The 19243-nt window shown below is 44.3% G+C and overlaps 1 protein-coding gene across 3 annotated transcripts in view; it reads right to left on the bottom strand.

The window, feature by feature from the left end:
- Nucleotides 1-19243, bottom strand: part of LOC139260021 (transmembrane protein 237-like) — a 112291-nt gene that overhangs the window by 34397 nt on the left and 58651 nt on the right. For all 3 annotated transcript variants that reach the window (XM_070876078.1, XM_070876077.1, XM_070876076.1), the window contains 2 exons: nt 6286-6437; nt 2618-2741 (listed from right to left, as the gene is read on the bottom strand). In XM_070876078.1, coding sequence (XP_070732179.1) covers nt 2618-2741; nt 6286-6437 — 276 coding nt within the window. The remainder of the gene's footprint in view (nt 1-2617; nt 2742-6285; nt 6438-19243) is intronic.

The following is a 19243-nucleotide window of genomic DNA, read 5'->3' as shown; positions in this document are numbered from 1 at the left end:
ACTTGTGATAGATTAAATGTGTGAGAAAAACTGTGGCAGATGAAGTTCAATGCGAGGAAGTGAGAGGTCATTCACTTGGGACCCAAGAAAGATAGATCAGAGTATTTTCTAAATGGCGAGAAGCTAGGAGCTCTGGATGAGCAGAAGGAGTTAGAGGCTCCAAGAACAGAAATCACTAAAAGCTAGTGGGCAGGTCCAAAAAAAAAATTAAAAAGGCTAATGGAATGTTGATCTTTATGTCAAGAGGGCTGAAATACAAAGGAGTGGAAGTTATGTTACAGCTGTACAGGGCTCTGGTTAGACCCCATCTACTGGGCACCGCACTGCGGGAAGTATATATTGGCCTTGGAGGGGGTGCAGCTGTCTTTCGGATGAAACATTAAACATTAAACTGAGCCCCGTCTGTAAAAGATCCTACGACACCAATTGAACAAGTACTTTGGTTCAGTATTCACTAAGGAGGACACAAACAACCTTCCGGATATAAAAGTGGTCAGAGGGTCTATTAAGGAGGAGGAACTGAGGGAAATCTTTATTAGTCGGGAAATTGTGTTGGGGAAATTGCTGGGATTGAAGGCCGATAAATCCCCAGGGCCTGATGGACTGCATCCCAGAGTACTTAAGGAGGTGGCCTTGGAAATAGCGGATGCATTGACAGTCATTTTCCAACATTCCATTGACTCTGGATCAGTTCCTATCGAGTGGAGGGTAGCCAATGTAACCCCACTTTTTAAAAAAGGAGGGAGAGAGAAAGCAGGGAATTATAGACCGGTCAGCCTGACCTCAGTAGTGGGTAAAATGATGGAATTAATTATTAAGGATGTCATAGCAGCGCATTTGGAAAATGGTGACATGATAGGTCCAAGTCAGCATGGATTTGTGAAAGGGAGATCATGCTTGACAAATCTTCTGGAATTTTTTGAGGATGTTTCCAATAAAGTGGACAAAGGAGTACCAGTTGATGTGGTATATTTGGACTTTCAGAAGGCTTTCGACAAGGTCCCACACAGGAGATTAATGTGCAAAGTTAAAGCACATGGGATTGGGGGTAGTGTGCTGACGTGGATTGAGAACTGGTTGTCAGACAGGAAGCAAAGAGTAGGAGTAAATGGGTACTTTTCGGAATGGCAGGCAGTGACTAGTGGGGTACCGCAGGGTTCTGTGCTGGGGCCCCAGCTGTTTACATTGTACATTAATGATTTAGACGAGGGGATTAAATGTAGTATCTCCAAATTTGCGGATGACACCAAGTTGGGTGGCAGTGTGAGCTGCGAGGAGGATGCTATGAGGCTACAGAGTGATTTGGATAGGTTAGGTGAGTGGGCAAATGCGTGGCAGATGAAGTATAATGTGGATAAATGTGAGGTTATCCACTTTGGTGGTAAAAACAGAGAGACAGACTATGATCTGAATGGTGACAGATTAGGAAAAGGGAAGGTGCAACGAGACCTGGGTGTCATGGTACATCAGTCATTGAAGGTTGGCATGCAGGTACAGCAGGCGGTTAAGAAAGCAAATGGCATGTTGGCCTTCATAGCGAGGGGATTTGAGTACAGGGGCAGGGAGGTGTTGCTACAGTTGTACAGGGCCTTGGTGAGGCCACACCTGGAGTATTGTGTACAGTTTTGGTCTCCTAACTTGAGGAAGGACATTCTTGCTATTGAGGGAGTGCAGCGAAGATTCACCAGACTGATTCCCGGGATGGTGGAACTGACCTATCAAGAAAGACTGGATCAACTGGGCTTGTATTCACTGGAGTTCAGAAGAGTGAGAGGGGACCTCATAGAAACGTTTAAAATTCTGACGGGTTTGGACAGGTTGGATGCAGGAAGAATGTTCCCAATGTTGGGGAAGTCCAGAACCAGGGGTCACAGTCCAAGGATAAGGGGTAAACCATTTAGGACCGAGATAAGGAGAAACTTCTTCACCCAGAGAGTGGTGAACCTGTGGAATTCTCTACCACAGGAAGTAGTTGAGGCCAATTCACTAAATATATTCAAAAGGGAGTTAGATGAAGTCCTTACTACTCGGGGGATCAAGGGGTATGGCGTGAAAGCAGGAAGTGGGTACTGAAGTTTCATGTTCAGCCATGAACTCATTGAATGGCGGTGCAGGCTAGAAGGGCTGAATGGCCTGCTCCTGCACCTATTTTCTATGTTTCTATGTTTCTATGACACTATTCAAAGAAGAGCAAGTAGTTAACACGTCGTTTGTGGGAGCTGCTGCTGTGCAAAAATTGGATTGGCACGTTTCCTATATTGCAGCAGTGAGTCCACTTCAAAAGTACTTGATTGGCTGTAAAGCACTTTGGGACATCCTGAAAGGCGACATATAAATGCAAGTTTTCTTTAATGAAAGCATTAGATTGGCCACTACCTAAAGGCAATTAACAACCAGAATTGCTGTTCATTTTCCTGGGCATGTCACCAAAAACCTATTGAGGCAAAGATAAACATTCTCTGAGATTTCGACAATTGGGACTCACCAATGAGAGTGAGCTAAACTATAAGAGCCAAATTAATCTAGGGTAGAAAGAGTTAAAAAGACACTGCTCCAATTGCCTGGTAGAATTTGTGCTGTGGCCACTACCGGGGAATCGTGAGTCAGCTCCTCTTACCTGAATCCACGGTGCGTCTGTAAAGAGACATCTTTGGTTGTCCGCGTGGACTTGACCTCCATGTACACATCGACTTGTTCGGCAATTTTCTGAATCTCAGCCCTGTCTGCAGCTTGAAACCGACCTGCAGAAGAAACATGTAACATATTAAATCGGGCAGCAGAGCTCCTGACGGGACGGGGGGAGGGGGGGGGGACTCATGGCACAAACCCCGGGGGGGGGGGAAACTGACAGCACAAATCCCGGCGGGTGGGGGACTCGCGGGACAAACCCCCGGGGGCACTCGCGGCACAAACCCCCGGGGGCACTCGCGGTACTAACCAAAAGAGCCTGGGATAGAAGACACAAATGAGATTCAATCCTATTGACTCCAGAGTGCCATTGCGCAGGGGCTTTGGTGGCAGGTCACCCAGTCACCCTCTCAGACACAGGAGTGAAGAGCTAACAATAACAACTTGCATTTATATAGTACCTTTAACATAGTAAAATGCCCAAAGGGATTTCACAGGAGTGTTATCAAACAAAAATCGACACCAAGTGTTAGAAATCAGGGATATTGATACAAATGCTGTGTTTAAATCGTTGTTTTGAACTGCAGACGGAAAGTCTATTCGAATCAGAGAAATGCTTACAAATGGATGGTATAGTTCTTTGTACTATATACAGTCTTCCTGTTGTCAAGCGATTATCTGTTGTTTTTAAGTTAAGACTTGAATCTTATTTATATATTTTATGTATAATGCAAAGAGTAGGATTTGAAGTTACCTTAACAAACCTGCTGGCGAAGATAATGAATGGAAGTTGTAGGAATTGACTTAAACATGTTGCTATGTCATAAAAAAGAGATAGTGATTCTAAAGTTAGCACTTTTCTGGTTTGGCCTCATGGGATCAAAGAGAGGATAGGGATGAGGGAGATGAGAGATTTCTCCACAGGAAGAAGTTGAGTGTAAACAGAGTGACACAGGGCCAAAATCATAAGACATTTTTAAGGTGGGCTTTGTTTCGAGAATCGAGACAAAGAATTAGAAGTCTTATTGGATATTAAGTTTTTAGGAGAATCTCTATAGGTCAAAAGGTCTTGTCAATATCCAGGGTCAGGCCCATCCCGAAAGAGAATAAAAGTAACACTTGGAGATCTGTTTAGCACAGACGGTGGAGGGGAGAGTGGAACAGAAGTTTAGCTGTTTGAACACTTTGAGAGCGATCCCATGCTTTACCACAGGAAGCTCTAGACAAGAGAAAAAGAGACTAGAAAAAAAAAAAGAGAACTGCTCACGTGCGCCAGCCGTTTGTCGGATTGGGTGGGTATTAACTATCTGTTACAGTTGTGTGTTTTTGCTATATAACTAATGTGTTATATTCCGTCTTAAACTCTGATTAAACACAATATATCCACCAGATTGGTTTACAGTCGATCCTGATTATTAAAGTGAATAGAAATAGCCTTAAACTGGCATATTTCTAACATGAGCCAAAGAAAGAGATCAGGATAGATGACTAAAAGCTTGGTCAAAGAGGTAGGTTTTAAGGAGCCTCTTAAAGGAGGAGAGAGGTGGAGAGACAGCTGAAAGCAAGGCTGCCAATGGTGGGGCAAAGGAAGTTGGTAATGTACAAGAGGCCAGAATTGGAGAAACGCAGAGCTCTCAGACAGTTCTAAGATTGGAGGCGGTTAGAGATAGGGAGGAGCAAGGCCTATTTAAACACAAGGATGAGAATTTTAAATTAAATCTTTTCTCAACAAGGATATTGCCACCTAAATCTCCCTTTATACAATGCCATTGCTCCCTGAATCCCCCCTCTAGATCTCCTTTTTCTAATAATACTGTTACTTGAATCCCTCCAGAGATCTGTTGCCTGAGTATTGCTGTTTCCTATATCGCCTTCTATGGCCTGCTTTGCATCATGATGATATGAATCATAGGAATCGCAAAGGAGAGGATGACAAGAGAATCCAAAGAGGTTAGGAAAAAAGTAAAAATAAACAATTAGGAAATCAAAGAGAACCTACAAAATTAAATGTTATATTCCTTGAAATTAAATTATCTAGGAATATAAAAAGAAATAGCAAAGTACCAGAACTGAGAGGTAATGGGCTGGATTTTCCGGTCCTTTGCGCTCCGGGTCTCGCGAGGTCTCCTGTGTCGTGTTGCGAGTTTCGGGTCAGGATTTGCGGCGGCGCTTAGCAGCAATGCCAGGAAGAGCTGCACCAGATATGCAACGCCTCTCGTTGCGATGCCGTCCAAGTTTTGACTCGAACCCGACCCGTACGTCTGGAATCGCACCTCACAATGACCGCCTGGGAAATCAGAGTGGTCCAGCCATGTGGCGGTGATAAATGTAAGTGCTGTGAAAGTAGGTGCGAATGTTTGTTCATTAAATTTTTTTTTAGTGATTTGTGTTGTGGTAGAGTGGGTTTTGGGAATGTTTGTGGGTTTTTTTAAAAAAAAGGGTTTTTTTCCCCCTCCCCAAGGCCTCTCTCGGAGCGCACACGGCCGGGCACTTTAGTTCGCGATTTTCCCATTTTTGCGCCTCAAAAGTTGTACATCGCCTCCCTTCGCTCTGCACACCCTGGCGCAGGGCCCAGATGGGGGTTGACTTATGAGGAAAAGTTGAGTAGGTTGGGCCTCTACTCATTGGAATTCAGAAGAATGCGAGGTGATCTTATCGAAACGTATAAGATTATGAGAGGGTTTGACAAGGTGGATGCAGAGAGGATGTTTCCACTGATAGGGGAGACTAGAACTAGAGGGCATAATCTTAGAACTGAGATGAGGAGGAATTTCTTAAGGGTTGTAAACCTGTGGAATTCGCTGCCTCAGAGAGCTGTGGAAGCTGGGTCATTGAATAAATTTAAGACAGAGATAGACTGTTTCTTAACTGATAAGGGAATAAGGGGTTACGGGGAGTGGGCAGGAAAGTGGACCTGAGTCCATGATCTGATTACCCATGATCGTATTAAATGGTGGGGCAGGCTTGAGGGGCCGGATGGCCTACTCCTGCTCCTATTTCTTATATTCTTATGGCGAAAATTCCTTACAAAAACACTACCTATTCCTGGCCGGTAACTTTCCTGCCCCGCTTCCGTTTTTGTCCTGAAAACAGAAAATCCTAAAATCCAGTCCTATAACTACCAGGAAAGATTGAGCAGGCTGGGGATCTTTCTTCTCGAAAAAAGACTGATGGGTGACCTGATAGAGGTCTTTAAGATTATGAAAATGTTTGATCGTAGAGAAGATGTCTCCACTAGCGGGTCAGACAAAAACTAGGGCCCATAAATATAAAATAGTTATTAATAAATCCAATAGGGAATTCAGGAGAAACATCTTTACCATGGTTACAATGTGGAACTCGCTACCACAAGGTGTAGTTGAAGCGAATGTCATAACTGCTTTAAAGATGAACACATGAGGGAGAAAGGAATAGCAGGATATGTTGATGGGGTTAGATGAAGGGTGGGAGGAGGCTCATATGGAGCATAAACGTCGGCATGGACCTGTTGGGCCGAATAGCCTGTTTCTGTGCTCTGGTAATACTACGAATCCCCAAGTTCCTTCTTATAAACTTACTTCATACAATGTTTATGATTCCCTAAACTCCTCCAAGCTCCCCATCCCATTCGCCTTGAATACCAATATTGCAGCGCCAAGAACTGGTGCAATTACTTACGGTTTCGTTCAAGAAATACTTTGTCCACCGGCTGGCTGGAACCAACCGGTATGGCAAACAGAGGACCTTGGGGCCGGGGAACCTGCCCATCACCGATGATGTCATCTTCCTCCACTTCAAGCTCATTCCTGTGACCAGCTAGGCGAGTTCTCCTGTTCATTTAAAAAAAAATAAAGCACAGGATTAGAACCATTCTCTGAATGTGCCAATTTATTAAAGGAAACACATGAGCGAAGACCATCTAAATAAAGGTTTACAACTTCTCAGTCACTTGTGTCATGTGGATAAGTGAACTGGCCAGTAAGGGGAATTTTCAGCATAAGAACAAAGGTAAACATAGAAAAGAAGGTCTCTGCCCATCCCTGATCTGTGCCATTAGCTGATCTTATCCTCAGTGTGACCTTATCCTCAGTGGTAGCTGAGGCTCAGCAATTGCACTCAGTGTCCAGGGAAAGAAATTGGGCAGTGAAGTGTCAGCCTAAATGATGTGCTCAAGTGCCTGGAATGAGACGTGAACCCAAAATCTTCTGACTAAAGAGGCGAGCGCGTCACCACAGGAGCCATGGCTGATCTACTTCAAGCTGCAACAGTTCCTACTTCAGATAATTATCCAGTGACTCCTGCTGGAAAGTGAATGTGTGGTTATTGGGTCACAACAGCCTTGGGCTTGGCGGTGATGCTCTCCATCTGGAGCAGCCTGCTAATCCTCGCTGACTGGGTTCACATTTCAAGAAGAGCCACTTGACGGAAAGCTCGAGAGGACTGCTAGCAAGAGTCTGTGCCTTTGGGGGATGTTTTTGCAGTGTGGAAGGTGATGCGTTTACATTGTGCGTCTGAAGGACACACAATGGATGCCACTAGATGGGCACCTTGTTTTTATTTTGTAGGTATGGTGCATGGAGAATGGCATGGCTGGGTTCTATAGGCCAACTGAAATGAGTCCGCAGTCATTGCGCCTACAACACCTGCTCTCAGGACCTGTGAAAGTCCAATCCTGGAAACTGTTCTGGCTTGAAGATGATCAGCCATGGCTTACGTGGTGACGTGCTCACATTTGAGTCAGAAGGTTGTGGGTTCAAGTCCCATTCCAGGACTTGAGCACATAATCTAGCCTGACACTTCACTTCTGCACTGAGGTAATGCTGCACTGTTGGAAGTGCTGTCTTTCAGATTAGATGTGAAACTGAGGCCCTCTCAGATGGATGTAAAATATCCCATGGGGCAATATTTGAAGAAGAGCAGGCAGGCTGTGTGTGTCCTGGCCAACATTTATCCCTCAACCAACACCACTGAAACAGTATCTGGTGATTTATCATACAGCTGTTTGTGGGATCTTGCTGTGCACAAACTGGCTGCCACGTTTCCCTACATTATAAAGTGCTTTGAGATGTCCTGATGTCATAAAAGGCACTCTATAAATGCAACTTTCTTTAGATTGAGTGTTGTGTTGGCAGTGGGAGTACGTGTGTTGGTCAGTGATGGCACACTGTCAGTACAAGACTGTCTTTGATACAGCTGTACAGAGCGAGGATCTGTAGTGAGAGTTCCAGACGCATGTGACAAATGAGAGCAGCACGTTTCGATTATTATCTTTACAGCAGAATGTCATGACATCGATACTGACGGATCACGACAGAGGGTCTGCAGCTAAACCATTAGCCCTTTTTTCAGGCACTTTCTAGCTGAATATTTCTAGCACTTTGCTTTTATTTCAGCTTTTCATAATTCTTGGGGTTTTCTTCTTATCTATGTTACATAAGAACATAAGAAATAGGAGCAGGAGCATTGGCCCCTCGAGCCTGCTCCACCATTTAATAAGATCATGGCTGATCTGATCAAAGGCTCATCTCCACTTCCCTGCCCGCTCCCCATAACCCTGCACTTCCTTATTCAAAAATCTGTCTATCTACACTTAAATATATTTAATGACCCATCCTTCACAACTCTGAGGCAAAGAATTCCACAGATTTACAACTCTCAGAAGAAATTTCTCCTCATTTCAGTTCTAAATGAGGCGACCCCTTATTCTTAAACTATGCCCCCTAGTTCTAGATTCCCCCACAAGTGAAAACATCCTCTCTGCATCTACCTTGTCGAGCCTCCTCAGAATCTTATGTTTCAATAAGATCACCTCTCATTCTTCTAAACTCAAATGAGTATAGGCCCAACTGCTCAACTTTTCTTAATAAAACAACCCCTTCATCTCATGAATCAACCTAGTGAACCTTCTCTGAACTGCCCCAAATGCAAGAATATTCCTCCTTAAATACAGAGATCAAAACTGTACGCAGTACTCTAGGTTACTTTTAGTTGGCAGAGGGTTTGCAAGAATAACTAAACAAGTGAGGAAATCTGCACTTGACTCGACACACCTCTAACAATGAGTATCAAGGGAAGCAGGACATTGAGGGCTAACTATTTGGGTATGTCACGTTTCAGAATTTACAATTGTGCCTCCATGGGAGGATCTTGGAGTAACTTAAGTTACAAATGTTGCTATTGTCAAATGTTGCTCTCAAGGGGTTATACAGAATAGCAGAACTGAGAAATATACAATAGGATTCTGACAAAGCTTCTAAGCCAGAATGCTTTAGATAAAGAAAGCTAGCTTAGAGATGATAGAAATTACAGCACAGAAGGCCATTTAGCACGTTATGCCTGTGTCAGTGCTAGATCTTCAGCTGATGCTGTCTGCTTTAATTCAATTACCTGGCATCCATTCATATTCTTGTCACGTTTGGGAATTTGTTTCCTTCAAGGAAAGGATTGAGGGACTGCTTATGTTTAAAGGTGTATTCATGCAGGTGTAAAACAGAAAGATGGCAGGCTTTGGAGAATCTACATTGAAGCTAGACAAGCCTGGATGTTCAGGAATATTAAGCAATTTGTCATCTCATTGGATGGCCAACGAATGTTCATACCCATTGTGGCACGGGCAGTTCAATTCACATGAGCACCGCTTGAGTTGTCTGCTCAGAATTTTCTTTTTATTCGTTCATAGGATATGGGCGTCGCTGGCAAGGCCAACATTTATTGCCCATCCCAAAATGCCCTTCAGAAGATGGTGGTGAGCCGTCTTCTTGAACCGCAGTGGGCAGTTAAGAGTCAACGACATTGCTGTGGATCTGGAGTCACATTTAAGCCAGACCGGGTTAAAGGTGGCAGATTTCCTTCCCTAAAGGACATTAGTGAACCAGATGGGTTTTTACAACAATCTGGTAGCTTCAAGGATGTAATGTATTTGCTTCATGGGTTCTTTGCAACACACTGCTATTAAGAACTAGTTGGTATATTAGCAAAAGTTTTATCACATTATACATTACCAGTTCATCCGCCAGGCTCACAACCACCTGCCTTATCGTGGATTCCCCCGAACCTAACTGACTGGGGTTTATTGAGTCTTGTGATCATCATGTGACTGGCGAGGCCACTCCCAACTCAACAGCTCAACAAACCTGTAAGCATACTCATAGATGCATACATTACACTGCTTCCATTTTTTTTTTTTAAGAAGCAAGGTATTTATACAATATTTCAAAAGATTACAATTTTACAAATTCGACTGCTGATCCGAGTATCTTGTTGTAAGCTTTTAGCTTCCTCCTGCTCCGACCTCCATTTCTTTGCAGTTGGCTAGCTATGCCCATTTACTATATACATATTTGACTCTGAAGACCGTCTCGGGGAATTTCTGTTTTCAAGGTGTGTAGCCCAGTATTCTTGACCTCCATCTTCCTGTGACCTCTTCATTTTCCTTGGAACCCTTACATCCGTCCTCGTGTTAGCTTTCTTCCTAAGATCTTGATATTCCCAGTTATCAATATCCTGTCTAGTTGGTTTGCGTTTCCTCGTATATCTTTGCAACTGAACCCCAACTCCACCTCCCCCACCACCACCGGGAGATACAGAGTCTTTGCGAGATTGTCCCATACCTGCAGAACCGCTTTCAGTTGGCTGAATCGGAGTTGGTGGGGATATGGATGTTGTGACTGTTGAAATACTTGGACCTGTCAACTGACTCTGATGATCTTCCAAGTCAGGCTCATAATTATCTACTCATGGTACTGAAGGTGCATCACTGGCTAGCAACATTTGATCCACATGAACCTTCCTGATATATTCACCAATTTTGACCAAGTACTGCTTGGTGCCACGTACCCGAATAATTGTACCAATGTCCCATTTTCGTGGACTTGCCCTTTTTGACGGACTGAGAACTGACCTGATCGCCCTCCTGAAAGCACCGCTCTTTAGTACTGGAATGATAATGATGTTTCTGCATCGATTGTGCCTTTTTTACCTTATCAGACAGGTTCGGTTGCAATAAACAGACGTGTCCTCAGCCTACGCTTCATTTATAATTCAGCAGGTGTGTACTCTATTGTAGAATGAGATGTAGTCCTGTATGTAGAACTTGTTTGTGCACAGCATCCTTGACAATCCTGATCAACCTTTCAGCTTTACCATTTGAAGCAGGATGATATGCTGCTACCAACACGTGTTTGATACCATTGTGTCTGGTAAAATTCGCAAATTGCATGGACCGAAATTGCAGTCCATTATCTGACATAATTTCTTCGGGTAGGCCATGGCATGCAAAAATGTCTCGTAATTCATCCAATGTACGCTCTGTAGTCGTAGATGACCCATATGCCATACCTCCAGCCAGTTCGAATGGCTATCGATTAGAACCAGAAAATTATTGCTGCCCCCTCGCAAAAATCAGTATGTATTCTTTGGAATGGTCTCATTGGCCAAGTCCATGTTTACAGTGGCATGGTCCTGTAGTCTTGACAGATAGTACACTTACTAATATTTTTAAGTCTTTATCCAACCCAGGTCAATAAACAAAACTTCAGGCCATCGCTTTTATGCCTATGATGCCAGTATGCTCACCGTGAAGTTCTGTCAAAACTTTGGCCCATAGTGCACTGGGAATGACTACTCTCAGGCCCCATTTTAGATATCCCCGCTCACATGATAATTTGTGCCGAAGATAAAAGGGCTTTAATCCCCTCATCTAAATGCGTCTGATCTTCAGACCACCCTCGCAGGGTATGCTCATAGGCCCGCTGTAACTTGGCATCTTTCTGTGTGTGCTCTGCAATAGCAGAAGCAGTGACCGAAAAGTCCTCATCAATGACATCTAGAGTGAAGACTGACTGGTCGCGGCCTATTTCAGAATCTTCATGAAGCAACCTTGAAAGGGTATCCAGCACTGCATTCTGATTCGACGTGCAATACTCGATTTTGTAATCGTACTGAGGCAACAAAATAGCCCATCTTTGCATCCTGAAAGCCGCCATAAATGGAACTGCCGCCTTTGGGCCTAGGATAGCTAATAACAGGTTTGTGATCGGTTACTAGCATGAATTGGCATTCCAAAAGAAACTGGTGAAACTTGTCAATATCAAATATAATAGCCAAAGTCTCTCTCGATCTGGGCATAATTTTGTTCGCTTTTGTTGAGCGGACGCAATGCAAAGGCAACCGGTTTTTCCTGCCCATCTTTCAGAACATGGCTGATCACTGCTCCTATACCATACCCAGAGGCATCACATGCTAGTCTTAGTTCACGAGTCACATTATAATGGACGAGAAGAGCACGACTGCTCAAGCGTCACTTGCATGTGTCGTATGCATTCTGTTGCTCTTTGGTCCATATCTAACACATCCCTTTTCTTTAATAAAGAATGGAGTGGTGCGAGCATCGTTGCTAGTCCAGGAAGAAAACAAACATAATATTGGACCATGCCTAAAAAGGATCGTAATTCAGTAATGTTTTTTGGTTCCGGAGCCATCATGATGGCTTGCACCTTCTCCTTAACTGGTTGGAGACCATTTTCACCAACCCGCAATCCTAGATAAACCACCTCACACTGTATGAATGCACATTTACTCCTCTTCAGCTTCAGATTATAAGAACATAAGAAAGAAGGCCCTTCGAGCCTGCTCCACCATTCAATAAGATCATGGCTGACCCAACCTACTCAACCTTTCCTCATAAATCAACCCCCTCATCCCCAGAATCAACCTAGTGAAACTTCTCTGAACTGCCTCTAAAGCAAGTATATCCTTTCGATAATATGGAAAACCAAAACTGTACGCTGTATTCCAGGTGTGGCCTCACCAATACCCGGTATAACTGTAGCAGGACTTCCTTGCTTTTATACTCCATCCCCTTTGCAATAAAGGTCAAGATCACTTGCTGTACCTGCATACTATCCTTTTGTGTTTCATGCACAAGTACACCCAGGTCCCGCTGTACTGTGTCATTGAACGTCTGAATAGTTCTAAGATTTCCAGGTTTTCCCTCTCTGTGCCAGTGGCTACCAACACATCATCTTGAATGCACAGTGATTCATTCCCTATAAGATCTGATCCATGATAGCTTGAAATGTCTTTGGTGAGGACTTGATACCACAGAGCAACTTAGTGGATGAATATAAACCTGTGTGTGTGTTGACTGTCAGATACAGCTAACTATCCTCGTCAACGCTGAGTTGAGCACAGGCGTGGGAGAGATCCAGTTTTGTTAAGATTTTGGCTCCCGCCAGTTCTGCATACAAGTCCTCTTGAATGATAGAAACATAAACATAAAAAACTAGGTGCAGGGGTAGGAAATTCGGCCCTTCGAGCCTGCACCACCATTCAATAAGATCATGGCTGGTCATTCACCTCAGTACCCCTTTACTGCTTTCTCTCCATACCCCTTGATTCCTTTAGCTGTAAGGGCCATATCCAACTCATTCTTGAATATATCTAACGAACTGGCATCAACAACTCTCTGCGGAAGAGAATTCCACAGGTTAACAACTCTGAGTGAAGAAGTTTCTCCTCATCTCGGTCCTAAATGCCTTACCCCTTATCCTTAGACTGTGACCCCTGGTTCTGGACTCCCCCAACATCGGGAACATTCTTCCTGCATCTAACCTGTCCAATCCCATCAGAATTTTATATGTTTCAATGAGATCCCCTCTCATTCTTCTAAATTCCAGTGAATACAGGCCCAGTCGATCCAATCTCTCCTCATATATGTCAGTCCTGCCATCCCGGGAATCAGTCTGGTGAATCTTCGCTGCACTCCCTGCAAGAACGTCCTTCCTCAGATTAGGAGACGAAAACTGAACACAATATTCCAGATGAGGCCTCACTAAGGCCCTGTAAAGCTGCAGCAAGACCTCCCTGCTCCTAAACTCAAATCTCCTAGCTATGAAGGCCAACATGCTATTTGCCTTCTTCATCGCCTGTTGCACCTACATGCCAACCTTCTATGACTGATGTACCATGACACCCAGGTCTCGTTGCACCTCCCCTTTTCCTAATCTGCCACCATTCAGGTAATATTTTGCCTTCGTGTTTTTGCCACAAAAGTGGATAACCTCACATTTATTCACATTATACAGCACCTGTCGTGCATTTGCCCACTCACCTAACCTGTCCAAGTCACCCTGCAGTCTCTTAGCATCCTCCTCATAGCGCACACCGCCACCCAGCTTAGTGTCATCTGCAAACTTGGAGATATTACTCTCAATTCCTTCATCTAAATCATTAATGTATATTGTAAATAGCTGGGGTCCCAGAACTGAGCCCTGCGGCACCCCACGAGTCACTGCCTGCCAGTCTGAAAAGGACCAATTTATCTCGACTCTCTGCTTCCTGTCTGCCAACCAGTTCTCTATCCACATCAATACATTACCCCCAATACCATGTGCTTTAATTTTGCACACCAATCTCGTGTGGGACCTTGTCAAAAGCCTTTTGAAAGTCCAAATACACCACATCCATTGGTTCTCCCTTGTCCACTCTACTAGTTACATCCTCAAAAAAGTCTAGAAGATTTGTCAAGCATGATTTCCCTTTCATAAATCCATGCTGACTTGGACTGATCCTGTCACTGCTTTCCAAATGCGCTGCTATTTCATCTTTAATAATTGATTCCAACATTTTCCCCACTACTGATGTCAGGCTAACCGGTCTCTCCCTCCTTTTTTTAAAAAGTGGCGTTACATTAGCTACCCTCCAGTCCATAGGAACTGATCCAGAGTCGATAGATTGCTGGAAAATGATCACCAATGCATCCACTATTTCTTTGTCCAGTTCCTTAAGTACTCTGGGATGCAGATTTCAAGCCCTGGGGATTTATCGGTCTCCAATTCCATCAATTTCCCTAACACAATTTCCTGACTAATAAGGATGTCCTTCAATCCTCCTTCTCAGTCGACCCTCGGTCCCCTAGTATTTCCAGATGGTTATTTGTGTCTTCCTTCATGAAGACAGAACCCAAGTATTTGTTCAATTGGTCTGCCATTTCTTTGTTCTCCATTATAAATTCACCTGATTCTGACTGCAAGGGACCTACGTTTGTCTTCACTAATCTTTTTCTCTTCACATATCTACAGAAGCTTTTGCAGTCAGTTTTTATGTTCCCAGCAAGCTTCCTCTCATATTCTATTTTCCCCCTCCTAATTAAACCCTTTGTCCTCCTCTGCTGAATTCTAAATTTCTCCCAGTCCTCAGGTTTGCTGCTTTTTCTGGCCAATTTATATGCCTCTTCCTTGGATTTAACACTATCCCTAATTTCCCTTGTTAGCCACCGTTGAGCCACTTTCCTCATTTTATTTTTACTCCAGACAGGAATGTACAATTGTTGAAGTTCATGCATGTGATCTTTAAATGTCTGCCATTGCCTATCCACCGTCAAACCTTTAAGTATCATTCGCCAGTCTATTCTAGCCAATTCACGTCTCATACCATCAAAGTTACCTTTCCTTAGTCTCTGAATTAACTGTCACTCTCCATCTTAATAAAGAATTCCACCATATTATGGTCACTCTTCCCCAAGGGGCCTCGCACAAGATTGCTACACATCACCCAGTCTAGGATGGCCAGCCCTCTAATTGGTTCCACGACATATTGGTCTAGAAAACCATCCCTAATACACTGCAGGAAATCCTCCTCCACCGCATTGCTACCAGTTTGATTAGTCCAATCTATATGTAGATTAAAGTCGCCCGTGATAACTGCTGTACCTTTATTGCACACATCCCTAATTTCTTGTTTGATGCTGTCCCCAACCTCACTACTACTGTTTGGTGGTCTGTACACAACTCCCACTAGCGTTTTCTGCCCTTTGGTATTCCGCAGCTCTACGCATACAGATTCCACATCATCCAAGCTAATGTCCTTCCTTACTATTGCATTAATTTCTTCTCTCACCAGCAATGCTCCCCCACCTCCTTTTCCTTTCTGTCTATCCTTCGAATGTTAAATACCCCTGGATGTTGAGTTCCCAGCCTTGATCACCCTGGAGCCATGTCTCCGTAATCCCAATTATATCATATTCGTTAATAGCTGCCTGCGCAGTTAATTCGTCCACCTTGTTACGAATACTCCTCGCATTGAGGCACAGAGCCTTCTGAAATTGTCTTTTTAAACACACTTTGTCCCTTTAGACTTTTGCTGTAATGTGGCCCTTTTTGATTTTTGTCTTGGGCTTCTCTGCCCTCCACTTTTATTTTTCTTCTTTCTATCTTTTGTTTCTGCCCCCATTTTACTTCCCTCTGTCTCCCTGCATAGGTTCCCATCCCCCTGCCATATTAGTTTAACCCCTCCTCAACATCACTAGCAAACACTCCCCCTCGGACATTGGTTCCATCCTGCCCAGGTGCAGACAATCCGGCTTGTACTGGTCCCACATCCCCCAGAACCGGTTCCAATGTCCCAGAAATTTGAATCCCTCCCTCCTGCACCACTTCTCAAGCCACGTATTCATTTTAGCTATCCTGCAATTCCTACTCTGACTAGCATGTGGCACTGGTAGCAATCCTGAGATTACTACCTTTGAGGTCCTGCTTTTTAATTTAACTCCTCGCTCCCTAAATTCAGCTTGGAGGACCTCATCCCGTTTTGTACCTATATCGTTGGTACCTATATGCACCACGACAACTGGCAGTTCGCTCTCCCCCTCCAAAATGTCCTGCAGCCGCTCAGAGACATCCTTGACCCTTGCACCAGGGAGGCAACATACCATCCTGGAGTCTCGATTGCGGCCGCAGAAACACCTATCTATTCCCTTTACAATAGAATCGCCTACCACTACAGCTCTCCCACTCTGCTTCCTGCCTTCCTGTGTAGCAGAGCCACTCATGGTGCCATGAACTTGGCTGCTGCTGCCTTCCCCTGATGAGTCATCCCCCCCAACAGCATCCAAAATGGTGTATCTGTTTTGGAGGGGGACCCCTGCACTACCTTCCTTCCACTGCTCTGCCTGATGGTCACCCATTCCCTATCTGCCTGAGTAAACTTTGCCTGCAGTGTGACCAACTCACTAAACGTGCTATTCATGACATCCTCAGCATCGTGGATGCTCCAGAGTGAATCCATGCGCAGCTCCAGTGCCGCAATGCGGTCTGACGGGAGCTGCAGCAGGATACACTTCCTGCACATGTAGTCGCCAGGGACACCGGAAGCGTCGGTAAAGGGTACTGTTAATCATCAACTGCTCGATTCAGGGTAATTTTATAATCCCCATAGAGCCGTACCATTTTGTCTGCCTTCGGAGCTACAGCTAACGGGGTAGCCCAGTCACTCCCATCAGTCTTCACTAAAACTCAGTTTTTCTCCAACTTATCAAGCGCTCTATGCGATTTTAATGCAGATGGTACCGGCTTTTGTCTATAAAAAATAGGTTTGACATCCGACTTAATCCGAATATGTGCATTGTATCCCTTGATGCCCTCGTATGAGTCTGCAAACAGGTCAGCATATTTCTCCGGCAGGGTATCTAGCAGAGACTTAAGCATTTCTGTACTACAGACGCTGTACCAATCCAAACAAAGCACTCTTAGCCAATCTTTGCCCATAAGTGTTGGCTGATTGACGTTTTGCGCTATAATAGGTAATCTTGTTTGTTGCCCCTGGTATTGTACTATACACTTCATTTGTCCAAGCGCCTGCTCTTTTTCCACTGAATATGTTTTCAGCTCTGCTGTGCTCTCTTTTAGTGGCATGCCTAAAATTCTTATAATACGCATCCTGACTCATTATTGAGCAATCAGTCGCTGTATCTATGGTCATATTAATCCATTGATTATCCGTACTAACGTTCTGAAATCCTGAAATAAGGAATGTCCTGCCTTGCCCTTCACTGCATATACACCAAAGCCTACACTGCTCTGATCGCTTTCCACCCTGTGAAGTCTTTGATGATTGTTGGGCTTGTCCTTGGATTTACATGCGGCTGCAATGTGTCCTCTTACTTGGCACCGGTAGCATCTTGCCACTTGAACCGACATTGTTGTGCGGTATGGTTGCCATTACACCTATGACATCTATTCTGCTTGGTTTCATAACTCTCCCTCCGACTAGGGCTCACCCTCTTCTGCGTTTCTACAGCCCTGGTGACTGTAAACTTCTACTACTGCTGGTAATGGGTGCAATTCCTTCATATTTTTCTCTGCCTTCTGCATGGAGGTGGCGATCTTGCAAGCTTTCTCAAAAGAGAGATCATCCATAACTAACAATTTTGATTGGATGCTTCATCCATTAGTCCACATACAAATTTATCTCGAAGAACCCTATCTAGGAATCCTCAAATTGCAGTGTAGAGAACATTTTCTTATGGCAACAATGTATTCACTGGTTTCATCAGGTCCTTGGTTTCTTATTGCGAACTTATAGCTCTGTGCTATTTCTAAAAGCTGTGAATCAAAATGATTCTCCAATATCTGTAGTATGTCTGAGAATGAAGCATCCTTAACCTTTCTTGGGGTTAACAAATTCACTAAGATACCATAATTCTCTGCCCCAATCATGACTTTCATCATCTTATGCACTGCTTGATTGCTTAATTGCAAATCTGCCACACATGCTGAGACTTCATTGATGTCATTAGCTCTTTTTAAAAAAAAAACAATCTTTCACTGCAGGATCTAAACAATTCCTTATTCCTGTCAAAGGCTCCCAAATTACTGACATAACTCATTATCACATTCATAGTGCCTTCTTAGCCAATAGTCATTAATCACTCAACAATCTAGAATTGCTTTTTAATGACTAAATGGCTTTCCACAAGCTCTATGTGTCAGTTCAACACTGTGCAGTACTCGCAAAACAAAAAAAATGGTACTACCACTCATTCGGGAATCACGCTGCCGGTATACCTCCTTACCGTGCTCCACTTTCATTTGCCTTCTCATGTAAGGAAATTCCACCAAAAATGTATTCATGAAGAAATCCCATCGTCGTCATCATTTTGTATTGTGTCAAAGGCCTTTGTAAGGTCAAAGAAGGCCATGTACAAGGGTTGGTGCTGTTCCCTGCATTTCTCTTGCAGTTGTCGCGCCGTAAAGATCCTGTCTGTTGTACCCTGTAGTGAACGAAATCTGCACTGTGACTCCGGGAGGAGCTCCTCAGCCACAGGGAGAAGATGGTCGAGGAGGATTCGAGCGATGATTTTCCCAGTGGCTGACAACAGGGAGATCCCCCTGTAGTTGCCACAGTCGGACTTGTCCCCTTTTTTAAAGATGGTCACGATTACGGCATCTCAGATCTCCCGGCATGCTCTCCTCCTTCCAGATGACAGAGATGAGGTCATGCATTCGTGCCAATAATGCCTCTCCGCCATACTTTAGTGCCTCAGTGGAGATTCTATCGGCTCCCGTTGCCTTGTTGTTCTTCAGCTGGCTGATGGCCTTTTCTACCTCGTGCAGGGTTGGGGTTTTGCTGAGATGGTGGCGGGTAGCATGCTACGAGATGGAGTCGAGGACACTCGAGTCAAAGGCAGAGTCTCGGTTAAGGAGATCTTCGAAGTGCTCCGTCCAGCACTTCCGTCCTCCTCTATTTCGGTTGCCCCCAAATGTTTGTTGCCATCCTCCGCCTGCTCCACGACGACATGCAAGCAGTGATCCTGACCAACAGATCCACCACAGACCCAATCCACGTCTGGACCGGGATC

This window comes from Pristiophorus japonicus, chromosome 3 (assembly GCF_044704955.1).
Source record: "Pristiophorus japonicus isolate sPriJap1 chromosome 3, sPriJap1.hap1, whole genome shotgun sequence".
NCBI classification, from domain to species: Eukaryota; Metazoa; Chordata; class Chondrichthyes; family Pristiophoridae; genus Pristiophorus; species Pristiophorus japonicus.
Note: the sequence above shows the minus strand (reverse complement) of the source record. Positions and strands in the feature narration are given on the sequence as shown.